This window comes from Girardinichthys multiradiatus, chromosome 22 (genome assembly GCF_021462225.1).
Source record: "Girardinichthys multiradiatus isolate DD_20200921_A chromosome 22, DD_fGirMul_XY1, whole genome shotgun sequence".
Taxonomy (NCBI): domain Eukaryota; kingdom Metazoa; phylum Chordata; class Actinopteri; order Cyprinodontiformes; family Goodeidae; genus Girardinichthys; species Girardinichthys multiradiatus.
In genome coordinates, this window is record NC_061814.1 from 13,243,092 (window position 1) to 13,265,884 (window position 22,793).

Genomic DNA, 22,793 nt, shown 5'->3' on the forward strand with positions numbered 1-22,793 from the left:
TTCCTTTAAGAGTCTTTAGATAGAGTGGTGACTGTTTCCGGGGTCCAAGGACCGGTGGATCTCCAAGGCGTCTGACCGCCAACAGGGTGCGGTAGCTTTGGACAGCAGTCAGTCATTTCCTACCACTTATCCCACTGTGGGTCGCGGAGGAGCTGGTGCCTATCTCCAGCAGTCTATGGGCGATGGGATTCTCTGAACGTTCTCAGGAACTTTAACAATACATTTTATGTTCCGTTTTAAAGTTTAATGTAAAAACATTAAAGCGGGGATTTCAGTGCATAATAATAATAAAGTTAAATTAATACATTTTTGTGTTACTGAAGCAACGTTGAATATTTTATTATTTATTTTCAATTCATGTTCATTCCGTTCAAAAACATATTTAACTACTTCCTGTCCAGATAGGAAGTGAACGCAAGCTTTCTTGATTTGAGACTCGAGCATTAATTGCTGTGTGGCAGCGCCCCCAAATTTAAAATGTCTGACTGGGAGGACGACTACGACCAGGAGGGTGTTACTATTGAGAAACTTGTCCCTAAAACTGCGACTAACAATAAATTAGTCGCAAAAGATGGCCAGGGAGATGGAAAAGTTTATGCCGATATGAAAACTCGAACCTGGTTTGGAGAATCGAGAGGTGAGCGCAGCTGGGAGGGGACCGAGTTCAGGAGCCGAAGAGGTCAACCAGACCGCGGCAGAAGCCATGGAGAGCGTCGGTGTGGGAACGAAATGTCCGACGGTTCCCGACCTCTTATTTTCAAAGTGGAAAATTTGTCCATCGGAAGGATTATCGGTAAGTTTTTCAAGTAAAAATAATTTGAATTCATTTTAAGATGCACGCGGTTAATTTGGTTTGCTAGTGATGCTAACGCTGTCGCAGAATTCAGCCTTTACCGTTTCTTAAGCGATTATTTCTATGACATTGGCCAAAACAGTTTAAAATATTTTTACTGTTTGTATTTGGACGTCTGCCTTGTTTAAGGTTAGCTTTTAACTATGTTCACAGGTCGCGGGGGGGCTAAAATCCGTGAACTTGAAGAGAGCAGCGGTGGGAGGATCAAGGCAAGTGCTAACTCTGTTCCCAGCAAGCTAGTGATGTCAGCAAGGTCCAAACTGCATGGACCCTGTTCATGCTGTGGTATCAATAGCGTCCTGATTAACCCCTTCAAAACCTGCCGTACCTTCCGTCTTCGCCCACAAGCCTTGTTAAGGAATAGCTTACAAAAGTTTATATCTAGCTATCTTTATATATATATATATATATATATATTTTTTATACATGTAACATTACCTCACAACTCACACTAGGACAAGTAGGTCTGTACGCTGTTTCCAAGAGTGAACCCCTAAAATGCCAGTTTTTTTTGTATTAATACTTGACTTTGAAATGAGACAACAAAAATCCAGTGCAGCATTTAGTGGGTCCCCAGGTGTGGTAATCAGTGGACCGAATTGCATGGTTTGCAAATCATTTTTTAACTATACGTTTTGCAGGGTAATTCCCTAGAGACCCTGTTAAAGATCACTAGATGACTACTGCGACGCGACTGTTATAAACATTGGTCATTTCGGGGCAGAGATGAGTGTTGTGAGATAATGAATGAAGCAATAGAATATGATAAAGGCTGTGTGTGTGATCAATAGTTTCATTGGCTGAATCACTCCCTTTGATAGGTTGTCTCTGATCTTGTTCTATAGGCAAATGCTTTGCTTTTTATTTAAGAGTAGAGCCTTGTCTTTACTTCAGATCTACAAGGTGCCTGTTAAAGCTGGGGCCACATTATAGAAGTTTTTTGCCCAATTTAACTCCCGATTTCCAGTCGAGGAAAATCTGCTTCAGTGCGCCAATTGTGGTCAGTCGGCAGGGCGTGTCGGCCTGATGATCTTTTAGTATGAGAGGAGCTGAAAGATGGAGTCTGCAAGTGTGTGAAGGAAACCGACCCGATTTCAGTCACAATCAAAAAACATGTTTGAATTTTTTCCAATCCAGTCCTACTGTATTTGTAGAGCACTTTAAAACACCATAGCAGACCAAAGTGCTGTACTATGTGGAAAGTATAACACAGCTCACACAGGACATGAAAACAATTGAGGCGGATCAGGTAGTGTGAACTGATCAAGAACCCAACTGCAAACACTTATAGCTGACGGCCAATGAAAAGAGAGGCTGGGATACAGTATCTGCTGCAAGCCGTATAATTTAAAAAGAAAGAACAACATTATAACTGACATTATGAACATAAACGCACATCAGCATTAGGCATAATACAAAATATCATCACCTAACTAACTACAGTCACCTAGTGATAAAAAAAAAACAGAGATACTTGGATATGTAAGACTAAAACACAGTAAACAATGAAGGGTCTTATTGAAATAAACCAAATCATTCTCGGATTGCACATAAAGGTAAAAGGACTTAATTAAACAAATTGACATTTTTGATTGAAATATGTGAACACATGAACTACCACATATTCTATGTTCAACATAGAATATGTGAAACATATAAACCGGAAACAATTAATCGCGATTAACAATTGGTTATTGAAGTAATCGTCAACTAATTTACTAATCGAATAATTAACTGGAGTATTCCAACTCTAAAATGTGCCATTTGCTAAAAGAACAACCCACTCAGCAGTAATTAAGCCAAAATTGCATTTAAGATTAAAAGCTTTCTTTGTCTGTAAATATACTCTATCCAGAACTGCTCAAACCTTTTCCCTAAACCTGTACATTCTTAATGTTTATTTGCATTAAGCAGCACAAACATTAGATAGTTGTGACAGAAATAATAAAATTTTAGATTGAAATTACTTTCAACATAGTATAGCAAGAAAACAGCCAACAACATCAGAACCAAATTCACTTGTGGGTTAAACTTAACATTTACTTTTTATTTTATGAGGGAGTGGCACAGAAATACAGCCTGTCCAAACTACGACAATATCTTTTATTTCCACCATCTACTGGTATGTCTGTTTTTTGTTTTTTTTTCTGTCACCCTTGCAAGAGTTTCCACTGGAGTCTGGTGCACTCAGTTGGTGTGAAAAACCCATTAGCTGTGATCCAGCAGGAGGCATTTGTTAAATGTGATCCCCAGTATTTCAGTCATAAAACAAAAAGCAGTCTGTTCGTGTCAACATCTAGTCTTTTCAAAATCTGTCAAGACTAGGAAAGAGGTGCTGTGTCCCCAGTTTAAGGAATGCAACCAGCTTCAAAAAATGGCACAATAGATTTTTAAAAATGTTTTATTTTCTTGTTTAGTGTCATATTTTTAATGAATGTCTCACCTTTCACCTTAGCACCAAATAAAATCCACCAGCGCTGCAGCGCGTGGCCTCACCATGCCATGAAAATTGGGCATGGCAGAGAGCGTAAAGTTATTCTGGTTGAATCATTTTTTAAAGTACACCTTAAGTTTAAGTTCTGAACTAAGGACAAAAAATAATTTTCTTTTTTTATTTTTATTTCTTCCTTTTAACAATTGATGTTAAATAAATAAAAAATGCTTGTTTTAGGGATCAAAACACAGCTTGCAGTCTGTAGTCATACTATTATTTTTAGAAGCTTTGATATGGACACCAGTTCATCCATGGGTTAGAAAACATTAACAAACTGTAAGGCAGAGTTATACAAACATTCAGCTTCAGCTAAACCTGCAGGTTCCTGAATCCTTCAAATGGAGCACTGAGACATAATTGAGACCACGTTTTACGATCTGATCTCTCTGGGATCTGAATAGTTTTTGTTTTGTTTTTAAAGATTACCAGGGGAGATTATGAAGGAGAAGTGGTCATATTTGGCTCCTCTGCAGCTCAGCAAAAGGCCAAAGACATGATTGAAGACCTGGTGGCCGGCCGCACCTCTCTGTTTAGTTACGGTACGTATTTGTCTTTGTTCAAAATGTTGAATTTTACCTTTAAGTGAAGTTCTGACTGATGAGGCTTTAAGCTGGGACTTTAATGAACGTTTCCTACTAAAATACAGTAATTAAAAACATGAAGTAAAGCTTTGGCTCTTTGTAACCAATGCCTCGTGAATGGATGTTGATGTTGAAGGTAATGGGGAAACATCTGGCAGGCCAGCAGTACAATGAATTGATTTTCTGTCACATGGGACTGGTTTTAGTTGTAGTTTCCAGTCAGAAGACAACAAAGGAATTAAAACAAGTTCTCACAGCTTTCCTATATAAGACAAGGATTAGCCAACATCTATGATCCTTAAAAGAAAGATTGAATCTCAATTGTTGGAAGAGTTTATCATTTACATGATGTGTATGTATTGATAAAATGTTCACATGTACTATGGTTTGAAATACACACTCTGCTTTTGTATGAACTTAAGGGCCTTAACAAATGCTCTGGTCTTAGTTGTCATGACGTTGACTCATTCAGTATTTATCTAACTCAAGTGGCCCCAGACCTGAAAGGGCATGACAGTGCAGGGTGATGTATATCAGCTCTACATATAACACCTGCATCAAGGGTCTCCCCATAACATTCTGTTTAAAAAAGTAACCGCTGACAAACTCAGCGTAGCGATCCTCTCGGGCACCGAGCAAACCTATCAAAATTAAATTATAACTCTCGTCTGAAATGGTTTCTGGATCTTCCTTATTCTTTTAAACCCTGCAGCTGACTGGTCACACAAAACACACCTTATCCCTAAATCACTCCTTTGACCCGTAAGGTCGGCTTGCCCCTGTACAGGTTCGCTTATGTGGGTCCGCGACTGCCTGGCTTGGTGATTCAGGGGTGTAAAAAAGGAAGGGCTAACTTCTGCTCCCCTCACTACATCAGTCCTTTGACAAAACAGATGAAGATGGCTGAATTGAACCTTAATCCTGCCTTTAAGTGGTTTATGAAGCAAGCTAAAGGCTTTTCAGAGGTAACTGGGCATAATTCTGATGTCTGATCTCTACACAAGTGTCAGGTCATTGACTTGGTCACCTTTTGGATCCAAAAGTTGCTTAAGTTCCAGTTCCAAATAATTGTGGGGGCAGGAACTTAAATTATTTGGTCTTTACCAATCGGTTTGAAAATTAGCTAATAACTAATGTTTTGCTAGGAAGGTTTGCCACCCTATACTTTAAAAGAAAACTTTTATTCTGCTAAAGTATGTTTTGTTTAATCTCCTTTATCCTTCTTACATCTACAACCTGCAAATCAGATCGAACTCCAGAGAGTTTTAACTTACCGTATTTTCCGCACTATAAGGCGCACCGGATTATAAGGCGCATAGAATAGAAGCTACTGCAGTCAAACGTTTGACCGGGGTTGCGTTATGCATCCACTAGATGGAGCTGTGCTAAAGAGAATGTCAACAAAACAGTCAGATAAGTCAGTCAGTCAAACTTTATTAATACACTACAAACCAGCGTTCTGATAACTCCATTCACTCTCATGGTAAGGTCTCCTCTACATAGAAATCTATTGAATAGAGCCAACCGCACGTTAGGAATGCATTGGAGTCTATGAAGTTGAAATCAAACGTTAGTTAAAACGTGAAAGGGAACTTTTCCCTGATTTAGTAAACACGTAAAAGAAACAGTTTGATGCACTAAATCAAACGTTAGTACTGTTAACCTTTCCTGTTTCTGTCCCCTGACCGTAGTCTGATGACACAGGGGAGACGCTTTCTCCAGGGCCGAAGTTACTAGTTTCCTCGGGGTTAACTCCCTCACTCATACGTTGCTGAGTTGAGCATGAAGAAACAGCATCAAAACACTGAGTTGTTGACGAGATTCGGGGTTCTTTTTAATGACTTTGCAGCACGTAAAAACACAGGGCTTACAGACTCATACACCGCTGCTCCGGTCGCCGTCTCTACCCACCCCACACACACAATAATACCGACGTCACTCCTTCACTCTTGATTCTCAGCTACGGCAGCACACAGCGCCACCTCTGTCCGGAGGAGTAATGTCAACATCTTCCATACACACACGAAACATACACCCCACACACTGAGCTTCTAATCACATATAGTTCAGGCAATTCCTGCAACAGTACATTCAAACGTTATACACACACAAGTGGTGTTGGACTAGGAGTAAGCACAGTACAGGTGTTTACAGCTATTAGTTCGGCGACACCCCTGACTACGGTAGCCGTATTGCTGCAAGCGGTGCGGCTTTGTAGTTTACCAGTCGTACTGAAACATTTTGACAGAGCGCCGTGTACAACCAGTATGGATCAACCAATTAACCAATTGATCCATATATAAGGCGCTCCGGATTACAAGGCGCACTGTCATTTTTTGAGAAAATTAATGGTTTTTAAGTGCGCCTTATAGTGCGGAAAATACGGTATTCAGTCATGACTTCATATTTGTAAAATAAATGACAGTTACATTTTTTAGCTTGTATTGTAAGTTGTTCACTTTTTAAACTAACAGTCCTAAAACGACCTTAATAACCCTTCAGGTAGAATGTGTTCTGGTTCTGATCTGAACCACTACGTGAGTTTTCGAAGCTTCTGGGATGCATTTGTAAGGAGACCTCGTATTGTGGTGTCTTGGTTGAAGCAAGGTGTTGAGGTCCTGTTTATTTCAAATATGCACTTTTGTCCCAAATATATTTGTATAAAGTGCTGTGAAGAAGTATTTCTACAGGTTTCTTCAGTTTTTGCTTTTTTGTCACACTTTGTTTCAAATCATGAAACCTGATTACTGCCAGATCTTTAGAATTAAATTATGAAAATAAAAGCAGACTGACTGCCTGAAGTAGGCTAAAACATCTTGAAAAGCAGCACGATGCCGTATTTTAATTTTTTTATTTTTCTGCTTGCATATTCATTTGATGTATTCATCAGAATATTTTCTTATATAATATTTCCTCCTAGAATCTTTCAGCTAATTTCCACACTGACACTTGCAGTTTAGTTGGCAGTTTTTTTACAGTTTTCAGCTGACAGTTTAGCTACTTCAGCATATCATTTATATTTGTAATGAAAACTTTTGCTTTACTAAACATTTTTCAAATGTTTCATTTCTTCAGCTATCTTGAGGTATTAAAACAAGTTTCAGTAGATGTTCCATTTGATTTAATAGCTCTGCTTAAAGCTTTTGGAGCAGGTTTCAGCCTAAAGTTACTTTGCAGATCATTGACATTTATTCTTCTTCTCCACTTTTAAGCTGAAAGTTTTGCCTCGTCAGCACATTAGCTCGTATATCTTATTGTATTTTTCAGATTTTGTTTTTCTGATTAATTACGTTTGATCAACTGTTTTTTCATATACTGCATCTTCATCAGTTTTCAGATGACATATACCTACTTCAGTTGATCAGAAAGCTGCATTTGTGTATAAAGTATCTGCTGTTCTTTTTATACTGTACTTACTATAGTTTTCCTATTTCAATTTAGCTTATTCAACATTTTCAGTTAAATGTTCTGCTTCTTGAGCAGATATTTGGACAGTTCTGCATTTCTTGTTTCTTGCAATCAATTTGTTTTTATGTTTTCTTCATTGTTCGTACGGATGCTTGAAATCCTTGAAAATGTTTGCATTTTAACCAGGTGTTTTCAAGGTTGGGAAAAGTTCAAGTTTTTTTCTTTAATGAAGTCTCAGAAAGTCTCGCTGCCGCTCAGACTGGGTTTGCTCCTTTTTATAATACCGGCTCGTGAGCAGCAGACATCACTTGGTGAAAAGACCAGCTGCTGGACCGTCTGCGTCCTCTGGCGTAGCTATGAAGCAGACTTACTTGAGCGTGTAATTGTGTCTTGCTAGTCGCGCACGTCTCCAGTGAGCAGGGGGAAACGGCATGCCCTGCGGTTGCCTTTTTATTTGGGTGGGGGGCTCAGCAACACATCTGACCTGTACATCGTCTCCCCAAAATTAGTAAAGCTGATTGAGTGATGATCATCGATCTACTATGGTAAATATGATTTTTTTTTTTCCCATGACAATCAGAATTGGCTTTATCGCCAAGTTTGTACAGACAAACAAGGAATTTGACTCTGGTACACTTTGCTCCCAATAGTAAAGAATATCTTAAAAAAAAAAAAAAAAAAGTTAGGGATGGGTACCTTTCACATTTATACCGGTACCTGGGAATCGATACCGGTACTCGACGGTACCAGTTTTTGGTACTTTTGTGTGTGTTTATGTGGTAATACATGTTAATTCGTTTTAATAATAAAATCTCCAAAAAAGATTTATTTAACATTTATTTCTCAATATATAAACTATAATGAATATATCAAAACAACATCCAGCTGCTTGTATTGTAACATCTCAGTTGTTTCAAACATGTCTTCAACATGAAAACCCTTAACTGACTTTTTGTCTTAATGCACAAATTAAAACCCAGCGATGTTGCTAGCTGCAGATAACGAACCGCTGTCGGTGCCGAATGCAGGAGTTGTACCCACAGATTTGAGGCTGATGAAAATTGCTCTTCAGCCTTGAGAAAAATATTGTGCTTAACCAGGTGCTACAGTGTCACAATGGTGCATTTATGTACCGAAACATGGTACTGTTTGATTTTACGTGAATCGGTATTGGGTAGTACTGACAGAATTTTTGGACAGTGGGAGGAAGCCGGAATACCCGGAGAGAACCCACGCATGCACGGGGAGAAACATGCAGAGAGCATGGAGCACAACTGCGCAACCGTGCAGCACTCAACTAAAAATGTAAAACGAAATACAAAATGGCATATCGTTGCTGACTTTCGGCACCAGCGAAAGTCAGCAACGATATCCCTATGGCGGCAGACGATGAACCCGCACCTGCCCGGCCATATCCCAGCACCTTACCAGACACGGTCAACAACAACACGCCCCCACAAAGGCTGGAATGTTCTGCAGGGACCAGGAAAAAAGCATGAGGCGGGTTTAAATCTTATTTGTCTGACAGATTCCAGTTTGTTCACGTAAATTATAAATCTTCTTTAAACTACCGGGTTACATGTGGAGTACCGAAGGTCCAGTGCTAAGGCCAATTCTCTGTACTTTATATATGGTTCTAAGGGGTAAAATTATTAGGCAGCATGGGATAAATTTCCACTGTTATGCAAAACAGGTTTCTAGGATTTCCTTTTTTTAACTCTGAAATATTTCCAAGGTCAGAAAAATCCTGTCCAGAAGTGATGCTGAAAAACTAGTCCATGTATGTGTTACTTTAAGGCTGGACTATTGTGATTCTTTATGGTCAGGATGTCCCCAATACAACAACTTCATGTTCTCCTTCTACAGATGACACACCCAGCCCCGCCCCCAGCACCCAACGCCGTCTATCCCCCAGACTAAGCCACTAGCCGAGCCCCACTATGACCAACTACATGTGTTCCCCCAGACGGATACCCCCCCAACCAATCCAAATAACATTTGGGTTATGCAGGATGCAGCAATGATGCAAAGCACACAAGTCCAATCTCTGACTGGCCTAAATAAATAATAATTTTTTTTTTTTGAAGTGGCCTAGTCAAAGTCTGGACTTAAATCCAATTGAGATACTATAGCTTGACCTTAAACGGCCCTTCACATTTGAAACCCTCCAGGGTGGCTGAATAAAAACAGTTCTGCATAGTAGAGTTGGACAAAATTTCTTGACATCTGTGTGGCTGGTTTAGGGAGTAATTAGTTTTTCTAAGTCCGTTTTTTTTTTTCTCTTTTTAATAAATGAAATCATTTCAAAATTCCATTTTGCTTTTAGTCAGGTTATCTGTGATCTTATCTGTGATGTTTTCTTCAAGCTGTACATGTATCTGTGTCTGAGGTCCAGGTAGAGGGCAGTCCAGTGATGGGGAAAGTCTCAGGGGACCAGCAGATAAAGGAGCCATGAATAGGAATAGCTCTGTACGGTCAACAGAGGTGCCTCAGGCTCCAGATGACGCTGCGGCCACTCCAACCATAGACTGGAACGACATCCGAGAAAACAGAAAAAAGTACGAGGAGCTGAAATGGAAAGGTGGGGGAGCGGATTCACATTGAGTTTGCTAAAGTGATTAAAAAATATATACTTGTGGAGTTCAAATTAAAAGTTTAGGTGACATGTTTGTAGATTCTTGTTTTGTATCAGTGTCATCCATGACTTTAATGTTGCTATTTTTGATATTTGTAAAACTTTTCTCAGACCTCCCACCACTCAAGAAGAACTTTTACACTGAAGCAGCGTGTGTGTCCATGCTCACACCAGAGGAGGTCCGTGAGTGGAGGTGATTTTTACATGCTGTTCCTTTTTTCTGATACGGAATTAAAAATGCTTCCACTGTTTTATTCTAGATGCTTTTTGTTTTGGTTTTTTTACAGGCTTGACTGTTGGTATAAAAAGTTTATTTAGCGATCTAATTAAAAAATTTTAATAAGCTAAGAATTTAAGGAATATAAGTCTTTAAGATTCAATTCCGATTTACAACATTTCGTCTCAGAGCGCTTTACAAAGTTTATTCAGTCTAATCATACAGATTCCAAGTCAAGTATACACATTCAGATTGATCCTAGTTATCAAACAGTGGACTCAAATCCAGTTTATTATTCAAATTGGTTTAAAAGGTTTTCTATCTAAGGAAACCCAGCAGATTGCATCGAGTCAGTGACTTGGATCGTTCACTCCTCCTGAGTGAGCATGTAGCAACAAGGAAAACTCTCCTCCTACAGAAAGAAACCTCCAGCAGAACCAGGCTAGGCGTGAGCAGACATCTGCCACGACCGACCCGGGGTTTGAGAGATCATTAAAGAACAGCAAGAAAAATACTTGTTTTCTGCAGAACTAACACCCATACAAGGCACTCGATCATATGTAATTGTTTCCTTCCTATGGTCCAAACCGGAACCACACATCATAAAACATGACTGTAGTGGAAACGGCACGTTCAAAAATGCCATAACAGCTCAAAGGTGGTATGTGGGCCAATGGGGCTGTGATTCTGCATATGTCTACCAGCCTGGGTGTTTTGATGTTTGTCTTTGGGAAGGAGTAGGCTGTTCTCAAACATATCTGGGGGAAAGTACATGTTCAAAAAGTACACAAAAGTTCCTAATAAGGGGCTCTGTATGTATTATTAGTTGTTGTGATAGAAAACAGCAATACTTTCAGACTCGCTCCTGGTATTACTAAAGCTATTTCTTTTGTCAGTGGTGAGTTCTTAAAGCAAATCCTATAAAACTGGATTAATATATGTATTTATCACAGAAAACAATTTCCCTTCTACCCCCTAAAACATGTAATGTTCAAACAATCCAATTCTGATGATCAATTTGGGATTTGAAATATTTTTCATTTTTTTACAGGAAGGAAAATAACAATATATTTGTAGATGACATAAAAGAAGAGGGAGAGAAGAGGCCCATACCTAATCCCTGTCGTACATTTCTGGAGGCGTTCGAACTCTATCCAGAGATTATGGAAAACATTGAGCGTGTTGGTTTTATCAAACCAACTCCTATACAGGTATTACCCAAGCATCTAGAAAGTTTTATTTTAGTGTTTTTTATTCTGACCACAAATCCTATTTCAAACTTTAAATGACGTTCTTAATCACTAGTCATGTTTGACCCATTCTTTCATCAGCAGATTGAAACAAACTTTACAGCGGCCCACCCAGAAGATCCAACAGCAGAAGGAATTTTTACCGAGCGCAGTTCCAAAACAAAAGTTTAGACACGGTTTTTCCTGATCATCTTAAAGAGGATAAATTAGACTGACGAATGTGTACGACAAAACTAGGAGTAACTCTTGACACCGATCACTCTGTAACTTGTTTCACTTTTGCCTTGCTTGTTCTCAGCAGGTAAAGGTTTTTTACGTTTGAGTGTTTCAGGAATGCATGGGGACATTGCACAAGTAATGTGTTTAGGAGCATTAGGCTAAGCTCAGACACAATCTACAACGACTGCTCGTTAATCCATCAACTGTCACTACAAGAGTGGCTGTAGGTAAATTCCCAGAAGCTATTTGGTTAGGGAAATACCCATAGTGGCATCACTGATGGGAACCCTTAACTATTTTAGCCCCGTTCATAAAATCCATATCTGTAGTCCCTCCTCCTCAGAAGAAATAAAGTGTCTGTAATAGAATGAGAGTTGAGAGACAGCTGGTTATTTATCTGCTCTTGTAAAGTGGAAATTATGAATCAGCACAACAGCCTTTCTATTTTCTGTCTGAAGCATTGCACATTCCAGTTTCTGAATTTTCCTTCCTCTGGTCTGATGTGCTGAAGTTGCTCTTTTCAGGCACAGTAAGCATCAAGTGTTTATGTTCCTCTTTGTTCACATTGTTTGATGGTCTCTTTGAGTTTATAAGATATGATTTATTAGCAATAAACGTAGGCTGCTACCTTTTAGGCTAATCATAAAATGTTGCTCAGTAGCATCACCTCGTAGCTAATTTTTAAGCTGATATGCTGCAGGGGGGAAATGAAAGTGCATCATCACCCTCCTTACGGTTCGCTTTCATTTCACTATAAGGCTTGGTGAGATTTAATGGGATATTTTGCAAAACATTGTTGAAATAGCTGTGCAGCCTCCTGAGTAATATGGGTTTTACAGGTTGAAGCTGCTGCCGAGCCGCATTCTTTTTCACTGTCTTCTGTTTGTCTAGACCACACCCAGTACCTGTTGAGTGATGCAGTAAACTTCAGATATTTTATGCTAATGCTCTGCGAATAAAATACAGATGGTGACGTAAACGTTCATCCTAACATGACCAAACCATACTTTTTACCTTTTTTTTTTAAGCTAAACTGATGTCGTTTTATTATTTGAACGTGCAGCTTGTATAAGTGTAATGATTTTTTTTTTTCCTCACCAGTCTCAGGCATGGCCAGTGTTGCTCAGTGGGGAGGACCTGATAGCCATTGCTCAGACAGGAACAGGGAAAACTCTGGCCTACCTGCTGCCAGGGTTCATTCATATGGATGGACAGCCTGTGTGAGTAAAAAAAAAAAAAAAATCATCTGGATAATTTGTCCATCTACCAGAATGCTTCTATTTTCTTTTTAATGATAGACCCAGAGCTGAGAGGGGTGGTCCAGGCATGTTGGTGCTGACCCCTACCAGAGAACTAGCTCTGCAGATTGAAACAGAGTGCAACAAGTACCGTTATAAAGGATACAAAAGGTATAAAAGAAAAGGATGAGATCAGAATCACTTGTAATTTGAGAGAATCATGATGTCCCCCTCTGCCTCGTCTCTTAGCATCTGTATCTATGGAGGGGGGGATAGGAGAGGCCAGATCAACCTGGTGAAGAGTGGCGTGGACATCGTGATCGCCACACCAGGCCGACTCAATGATTTACAGATGAACGAGCTCATTAATCTTCACTCCGTCACCTACTTGGTCACATTTTGGTTTATTTGTACATTTGTTTTCAGTAGACACTTTTTTTTTTTTTTTTTGATGATTATGTAATTAAAAAAATTCCTCTTGCACTGAAAACACTATAATCTTAACTTTCATCTACTTTTATATGTCTTGCTGTTTGTTCTTTGGAAAAGTTTCATACTAAAGTGGTTTAATTGTCGGGGAAAGGTGCTGGACGAGGCTGACCGTATGCTTGACATGGGTTTCGAACCCCAGATTCTGAAGATTCTGCTGGACATCCGCCCAGACCGACAGACTGTCCTGACCAGGTACAGCCAGGTTTTTATCATCGCAGGGACATTGGTAGATACCCAACCCTAGAAACAAATGTAGTTCCTGAGTTGGAGCATAAAAACTTTCCAGGAGTGTTTGTGGACAGAAAATGTTTTATCACGGCTGACAAAGGGGTTCAATTTTAGAAATCTGCAAACACTTTAGACATCACTCACTGTTTTAGTCTTTAAGGCTTTTAAATTCAACATTGTTTTAGCATTATTCATTAATGACTTGAAAGAATCAATAACTCACTTTAACTCCTTTCTTAATGTTGTAATAAAGTTTAAAACCACGGGTATCCTTACGATCACAAATATCAAAACGAATGCAGCGGTTTTAACTCATTTATAGAAGCATTACATTTCTAAGAATGTGTTTATTAGAAATCTAGGTTACCGATGCCCTTGGTTCTGTTTTTCCTATAGATAAAAATAATGTAAAGAAGAATCTTCTCATTGTAACTATACATTCAATCTCTCCTTATTCTTAACCAAATGAATTTATTGTTCCTTCTGTTTCAGATTTTTTTTTTTTCCATGAATCTGTTTAATGTATGAAACTGAAATTCTATTGTTGGCTCCATATTTCAGTGCCACCTGGCCCACAGGTGTAAGAAGATTGGGTAAATCCTACCTAAAGAATCCCATGATGGTTTACGTGGGCACTCTGGACTTGGCTGTAAGAGGAAGTGAAAGCGTTCTGCTGTACTTCACTTTTTTTGTCATTATTTTTTCTGTTCCAAGGCAGAATTTTGAATATATGCTAAATATAACTGTTGAGTCAGTTTTCATGCTTTGTGTTTCTCCATTTGTGCATCAGGCTGTCAACACTGTGGAGCAGACCCTACTGATTGTTCAGGAGGAGGAGAAAAAGATGTATGTTTTTGACTTTATCAGGAATATGCAATCCCAGGATAAGGTCCTAGTCTTTGTGGGCAAGAAGATTATGTGAGTGAGGAAATGACCACTGCTTTTAAAATCTGACCCAAAGCTACTGTGAAAAACATACATAGCCACTACCTGCACAAAATGTGGGTCTTATGTGTTTTTGTTTCTGAAAAATCAGTGCCGATGACCTATCGAGTGACATGTGTCTGCAAGGTATTGCTGTACAGTGCCTCCATGGAGACCGCGAACAGAGTGCCCGCGAAGAGGCTCTCAGGGACTTTAAGGAGGGTATGTTGCATAAAACCTGATTTTTTTTTTTTTTTTTAAAGCTTTTCATACATCTGGATTGGGAAGAAAAAGATGAAAGTACATGCAGTACTATGCAGAAGTATTCATACCTCTAAGTTTCCAAGATTTTCTTACAATACAACCTCAAACTTCAGTGTATTTTCTTGGGATTGCATGTGATAAAGGAACACAAGCTGGTAATTGTGAAACAGAACGGGTTTCAATTTATTTGCACATTGAAAATATCTAAACATTTCCTTGTAGCTCTGGCTCCGTTTAGCGCTGTTGAAGGGTGAATCTCTGCCCCAGGATCAAGTCTTTACTGCATTAAGCTCCATCCATCATGTCGTCATTTCTGACCAGCTCCCTCGATCCTATTTAAGTTGAACCACCGCACAGAAGATGCTACTAAACTGGGTTCCTGCAGTCTTAGAGTCTGGAATTTTCTTTTACCAGTACCCAGGTCTGGATAGGAATGGAACAAATCTGGCTATTAGACAAATATTCAATTTTCCAGACTTTTTTTCTCATCTTCAGGTTTTTAAAGGACACAAATAAAAAAGTTATTAATAAATTAATATTTTTTCTTTTAATCAGCTTATATTTAAATGCTGTTTCACTACTTTTTGGACTTTTTTTTTTTTTAGGAATTTAGACCAGTGGTCTTGATACTGGGTTTGATTAAAAGGTCAAAAAACGCACTAAAACAAAACAAAATGTACAAACAAACTAAAGGCAACAAAGTTCATAAACTGTCTTTTAAAAATCTGCATTTAGTGTAGGATACTCCCACTGTCACTTCCAGAGCTGGGTAGAGAAGCTAAACATTGTACTCAAGAGTAAAAACAAATGTTTGGTAAATAAGCCAAGTACTTGTAGTACTGCTTAATCTGATTTTAATATGTGAAAATTATGTAAATATACAGACAAAATAAATATATATCCAGGTTTTAATACTTAAAATACAAGGGATTACTAAAAATAAATCAGATCATTATAAAATAACACATTCAGGTAGAAGAAACACTTTTCTCAGTTTTGCCACAACATAAAATCTTTGAAACGTATGCTTACAGTAGGTAATGTATACATGATAGATTACTACAGACTAATGCCAGTGACAATATCTAATGTTTAATGAAAGTTTATTTGACCTCCAAATGGTACAACGGGCTCAGCAGACAGAAAATATTAGAACAATGAAGCTTGTTTTCAAACCAGAAGTCTCACCAGATGCAGACAGATGTGCATTTTTTGTTGAAACGTGTTTGTTCGTCATTCAGTGAAGTAAGTCGAGGTGGGTAGAGTAGACGGATATTTTATTCAGGTAAAGAGTAGCATTGTGTGTTTTCATAGTGTGTAGAACTGAAGCAGTTCAAGGTGAACTGTCAACCAGAGGCCTTTGCGGCTGGATTACCAGTGAGAAATAAGAGTGACGGCAGAGGAAGGGGGAAGTAGCAGTGGATTTATTCAGGCGCACACCATCAAGCCTAACAGCATCAAGCCCCTTAACAAGACACAATTGCAGCCTTAAATAGGCACAGCTGATAAAAGGACTAAACCATTCTTTACATGGAATTTAACATCTCACAACTTCCAACTCAAACATACATTTTATCAAATATATACATATTCCCCCTGACTTTTTCTAAATATTTTATATTTTTTTAAACCTACACACCCAAACACCATAAAACCTCACAAATAATAAGTGCACAAATCCCCCACATTTTCCATGGTCTCTCCTGGAACCTATAAATGGTGTCTGGACCCCCGAGGAAGTATTTGTCCAAACACTTCCTTAGCACAACACTTCTCCTTCACTGACACTTTTAAACAGACTTTACACAAACATTTGCTCAAGTTTCACAACAGTAGACCTTATTTGCTCTGACTAACAATTCTCCTTTCACAGACACCCACGCCACTTCTTAATGAGGAGCAGCTGTGCAGAGCCTGGAACCAAAGGCTACATGCTAATCACTAAAATATTCAATAAAAAGATAAACTTGTGTGCAAATGATTATGTGCAAATCCATGCCTAAAGTGCAGTGCTAGATAAAGTGTTTGTTAAAGTGCTAGATAAAGTGCTTTTAATAAAGTGCAAAGGTGCTCTTAAAGTGCTATGAATTACTTAAATAGGGATAGTCCAAGTAATGAAGACCTCTTCATTACATTTCCTCCCCCTTCTCTTCAGAGCATAGAACCTCAGTCCTCCATTCTGGATAAGCAGTCAGCGACCACATTGAACTTCCCTGGTTTATATTGAACCGTAAAATCAATGGCTGTAGAGACAGGTACCATCCAGCAATGCGGGCATTGGCATCCCTCATGCGTCTTAACCACTGAAGGGCACAATGGTCAGTCTCTAGAATGAAGTGACGTCCCAGAAGATAATACCTGAGGGCCTTGATAGCCCACTTCATGGCCAAGCACTCTTTCTCCACCGTTGAGTACCTCTTCTCCCTGTCGAGCAGCTTCCGACTCAAAAACACCACAGGCCTCCTTTCACCTTCCACCTCTTGTTGAAGGACCGCTCCAAGCCCCACTCCTGAAGCATCTGTTTGCAAGATGAATGGCTTGCTGAAGTCTGGGCTGTGTAGAACTGGATGAGTACATACTGCTGCCTTGAGGTCTTTGAATGCCCGATCACATTCTTTTGTCCATTGTACTTTGTTGGGGGCCGAACCCTTTGTTAGGTCAGTCAGTACAGCTGATCGGTCCGCAAAAGAAGGTACAAATTTTCTGTACCAGCCCACCAAACCAAGAAACCCTCTTACCTTCTTCTTTGTGGTTGGAACTGGGAAGGCCTGAATTGCCTCCATCTTTCCAACTTGAGGTTTTATCTTCCCAAAGCCAATGACAAAGCCACTCTGATACGGTGTAACACCTCCTGCAGGTGAATCACGTGCTCCTCCCAGGACTGGCTATACACTATAACATCATCCAGATATGCTGCAGAAAATGCTGACACATCTCTCAGTACATGATCCATTAAACGTTGAACTGTTGCTGGTGCACCCTGAAGCCCAAATGGCATGACTTTAAATTGGTACAGCTGTGCAGAGCCTGGAACAAAAGGCTACATGCTAATCACTAAAATATTCAATAAAAAGTTAAACTTGTGTGCAAATGATTATGTGCAAATCCATGCCTAACGTGCAATGCTAAATAAAGTTTGTTAAAGTGCTAGATAAAGTGCTTTTAATAAAGTGCAAAGGTGCTCTTAAAGTGCTATGAATTACTTAAATAGGGATAGTCCACGTAATGAAGACCTCTTCATTACATGAACATTTTGTGCTCAAAAATATTATAAAACATAGTAAAGCATCTAGAAATTTGAGGCTAAAAAACAATTGCATTTAGAAATGGAAAAATGTGTAGCAACCCTGTGCCACTACTGTGTTTTCACAATGGGGAAGGTGTGTTCAGTGTAATTTGCAGTGTTAGTCGCTCTATAACTATAAATTTCTAAGATATTTAATGCAATTTTAAATGTTTTTATGTCTTTAAAGTAATAGTATTTCCTGTAAGAATATATAAGTGCAGGTCTTGGACCTCCAATCAGGAATACACTGTTCTAAATGATGACGTTCCTATCCTTGTAAAAGCAAAACAAATGGTTTTGGAAAAATAGTTGAATGTATTTTTCCTAATTGTTTTGTGGTTAAGATGTGTCCTTATGAGTTAGCAATGAGTTTGATCCCAATGTTTCATCTTTCGGTTGTTTTTGGTTTTTACTGCATCTTTAATCTTTCTGGGAGATCATTTTTCAAACTTAACAGTTTGGTTCTGAATTACAATGACAGGAACAAGCAAAGATCCAACAGTCTCCTATTGACTAAAAAACAACACCGAACAGCTTTCTTCAACCCTTTCAGAATCCATTTGTGGTTAGATTTTACATTTGTCTTGTTTATTATATTTACTGAATAATTTAGTGACTACATGCAAGGTAAGCGGTCAATTTCCAGTTGAATTGTTGTGATTCTGAGAATAGACTTTCATATATTCTTTTTACTTTCATATTTCTAATTTAGGCTGCCTGACACAAGGCTTTTTGTTGTTTGTTGTTTTACCAGTTTTAAAAGCAGTTGGTTGCATTGGATTTTATTCAGGGATGTCAGAGTAATGGGGCATTCTAAAACTATATGCCACAACATTCAAATCATCAAACAAAACATTTTTCCTTCCACTTTCCAATTATGCGCCCTGTTGGTCTACCACATAAAATACCAATAAAATACATTGAAGTGTGGTTGTGGTTCCTGGCAGGTATGGGCAGCATTTGGGCCTGGGCTCCAGGCAGCTTGGATCCTATGTTGACTCAGTTGGCCACCTGTGTTTTGGACAGGGGTTGCCTCCCAGGTGCCAGATCAAAAGTACAAGTTGTCTTAGTGTTTGTGTTCACTTTTCTAGGTCGCGTTCGCATCCTGGTCGCCACAGACCTGGCCTCCAGAGGGCTGGACGTCCATGATATAACTCACGTTTTTAACTTCGACTTCCCACGAAACATAGAAGAGTATGTCCACCGTGTGGGCCGCACAGGCCGAGCAGGGTAAGAGATCTATGGTTTAGTCCTTTTACATATGTTATTGTTGGCTTGCCCTGGGTTAGTTAGTGATGCCGATGCATTTTTATTCCAGACGATTGGGTGCTGCCGTTACCCTGTTAACAAGAGATGACTGGAGGATGGCCCCGGAGCTGATTTCTATCCTGGAGAGAGCAGGACAAGTAGGGACATGCTAATCCTTTCTCACACACCCTGATACATTTCCAGTTGCACAGAAATCTGGCCAATAAAATGTGTTATTTTAGCAGACAATGGAAGGTCATTAAAGGACATGGCTGCATGATTACCCTCTTGTAACTTCGATGTCATGTCATTATATTTGCAACATTATATAAGGATTAGCAATGCTGACATTTGGTGTGGTATCCAAATTTATAAATGCCGTGTAGCCACCCATATCACAAGGGAATGTTGTTTCAGGACGTCCCAGAAGATTTGGTGCTCATGGCAGAGAGATACGAGAAGCAAAAAAGGGAGAGAGAGATGTATTGTCCAAGAGGACATGGATGGGGTGGAAGAGGTGGTGGAGGGAGAGGCGACAGAGGCGAAAAGCGGCGATTCTAATGTCTGTGGATGTAAGTTTGCACACACTACAATCAAGCACACGTTTACAGGTCCTTCTCAAAATATTAACATATTGTGATAAAGTTCATTATTTTCCATAATGTCATGATGAAAATTTAACATTCATATATTTTAGATTCATTGCACACTAACTGAAATATTTCAGGTCTTTTATTGTCTTAATACGGATGATTTTGGCATACAACTCATGAAAACCCAAAATTCCTATCTCACAAAATTAGCATATTTCATCCGACCAATAAAAGAAAAGTGTTTTTAATACAAAAAACGTCAACCTTCAAATAATCATGTACAGTTATGCACTCAATACTTGGTCAGGAATCCTTTTGCAGAAATGACTGCTTCAATGTGGCGTGGCATGGAGGCAATCAGCCTGTGGCACTGCTGAGGTCTTATGGAGGCCCAGGATGCTTCGATAGCGGCCTTTAGCTCATCCAGAGTGTTGGGTCTTGAGTCTCTCAACGTTCTCTTCACAATATCCCACAGATTCTCTATGGGGTTCAGGTCAGGAGAGTTGGCAGGCCAATTGAGCACAGTGATACCATGGTCAGTAAACCATGTACCAGTGGTTTTGGCACTGTGAGCAGGTGCCAGGTCGTGCTGAAAAATGAAATCTTCATCTCCATAAAGCTTTTCATCAGATGGAAGCATGAAGTGCTCCAAAATCTCCTGATAGCTAGCTGCATTGACCCTGCCCTTGATAAAACACAGTGGACCAACACCAGCAGCTGACACGGCACCCCAGACCATCACTGACTGTGGGTACTTGACACTGGACTTCTGGCATTTTGGCATTTCCTTCTCCCCAGTCTTCCTCCAGACTCTGGCACCTTGATTTCTGAATGACATGCAGAATTTGCTTTCATCCGAAAAAAGTACTTTGGACCACTGAGCAACAGTCCAGTGCTGCTTCTCTGTAGCCCAGGTCTGGGGAATGCGGCATCTGTAGCCCATTTCCTGCACACACCTGTGTACGGTGGCTCTGGATGTTTCGACTCCAGACTCAGTCCACTGCTTCCGCAGGTCCCCCAAGGTCTGGAATCGGCCCTTCTCCACAATCTTCCTCAGGGTCTGGTCACCACTTCTCGTTGTGCAGCGTTTTCTGCCACACTTTTTCCTTCCCACAGACTTCCCACTGAGGTGCCTTGATACAGCACTCTGGGAACAGCCTATTCGTTCAGACATTTCTTTCTGTGTCTTACCCTCTTGCTTGAGGGTGTCAATAGTGGCCTTCTGGACAGCAGTCAGGTCGGCAGTCTTACACATGATTGGGGTTTTGAGTGATGAACCAGGCTGGGAGTTTTAAAGGCCTCAGGAATCTTTTGCAGGTGTTTAGAGTTAACTTGTTGATTCAGATGATTAGGTTCATAGCTCGTTTAGAGACCCTTTTAATAATATGCTAATTTTGTGAGATAGGAATTTTGGGTTTTCATGAGCTGTATGCCAAAATCATCCGTATTAAGACAATAAAAGACCTGAAATATTTCAGTTAGTGTGCAATGAATCTAAAATATATGAATGTTAAATTTTCATCATGACATTATGGAAAATAATGAACCATATCACAATATGCTAATATTTTGAGAAGGACCTGTATAAACGAAAATCATCTTCAGAAAGAGTGGAGCTGCTCCAGAATAAAACTATTTCTGGGCAGCAATTGCAATTTAAAGTTGACCTTCACACACACACACACAGATCTGCACATATCATCTCATCCCCTCTAACAACACTTGATGCTCTGTTGTCAGTAGTCTTAGCAACCTGTAGGTTCACATGTTAAGGAGAAAAACACAGACTGTTAGTAATAAAGGAAAATATTTAAGATTTATTTGGGTGGTTCGTTGGAAATGTTACATTTTCTTGTTTTTTTTTTTTATCCCATAGGTTGGAATACAATCTAAAACTGGCTGTGAATTCTTAAAAATGTAGATTATTTTATTTTTTTGTTTAAATGTTAGTTTTTCTGTGCACATATAGCCATCTTTTGTTTACCAGGTGGACATTGTTGTTTTTAAAGACGTTTAAAGGTTAAAAAAATGCAATGTTTCAAGTCCAGTATTTGCTTTCTGTGTGTCTCAACTATGTTCATATAGACTGAATATTTTGCATTGCAAGTGTGTTCTTGAAAAAATGTTAAATAAATTCTTTTTGAAGAGACATCCTGTCCGGTGTGCATTCTTTATTAAGTTGCTGGCTTAAATATTAGCTGCATTAGCCAAGAATAAAATCTGCTTTCAGCTTTCTTTACTTCCAGAAGAAATTACCCAGACAATTCCAAAGGTAAGCATTTCTTTTATTAAAACAATCTGAATTGTGATCAATTTCTCGCAGCTAGTCTTTCTGCCGAAACATTTTACGGACTATATTTGAAAAGACTGAAGAAAAAGCAAATTAGGTTTCATAACCATTACTTTGCTCCCACTGACAACCCTGGCAGTGAGCTTACATTTCACTCCTAAACAAGACAGGAACAAATCATACAGTTATCATCAACACTATGAAAAAAGAAATTATGTAACTTGGGGCAATACATGTGGAAGTCGAACTGGCAACCCTCGTCACTGAATGTTTATATGTAAGCACTCTACAAAGGCCGGGCTGCCTACCATGTATGAGTAATTCTTCATATCTTTACAAATCATTAGCATGTGCCTCTAATGCCAAAAATCTGCAAGTTTCTTTATTACCCATTATAAAGAAACCCGTTGGGCAAGTATATTTAATTTCAGTAGATACCTGCTTAACAGTTTTTGTAGTGATTCGTAGATGTTTAATATTCTCTCTATATTAGTGTAAGATCTTGTGAGAAGAGTTACCTGCAAGTTGTCTTCTGTCTGAGGAATCGAACAGATATTTCTAACAAATAGTTGT

General features: G+C 39.2%; 1 protein-coding gene across 2 annotated transcripts; it reads left to right on the forward strand.

Annotated features, from left to right (window-relative positions):
- Positions 1-402: 402 nt before the first annotated feature.
- Positions 403-22,079, forward strand: ddx43 (DEAD (Asp-Glu-Ala-Asp) box polypeptide 43). Of its 2 annotated transcripts, none has more exons than XM_047350984.1 (17): positions 403-793; positions 1,007-1,062; positions 3,769-3,886; positions 9,726-9,917; positions 10,083-10,164; positions 11,240-11,399; positions 12,759-12,877; positions 12,956-13,066; positions 13,145-13,286; positions 13,479-13,579; positions 14,177-14,264; positions 14,406-14,533; positions 14,652-14,761; positions 19,181-19,319; positions 19,408-19,495; positions 19,755-19,909; positions 21,807-22,079. In XM_047350984.1, the coding sequence occupies exons 1-16, from the start codon at positions 478-480 to the stop codon at positions 19,896-19,898; spliced, it is 2,094 nt and encodes a 697-aa protein (XP_047206940.1). In that variant the 5' UTR covers positions 403-477; the 3' UTR covers positions 19,899-19,909; positions 21,807-22,079. The 2 variants fall into 2 exon arrangements, with proteins under 2 accessions (XP_047206940.1, XP_047206941.1); XM_047350985.1 differs by having other exon boundaries at positions 404-793; positions 9,732-9,917.
- The last annotated feature ends 714 nt before the right edge of the window (positions 22,080-22,793 follow it).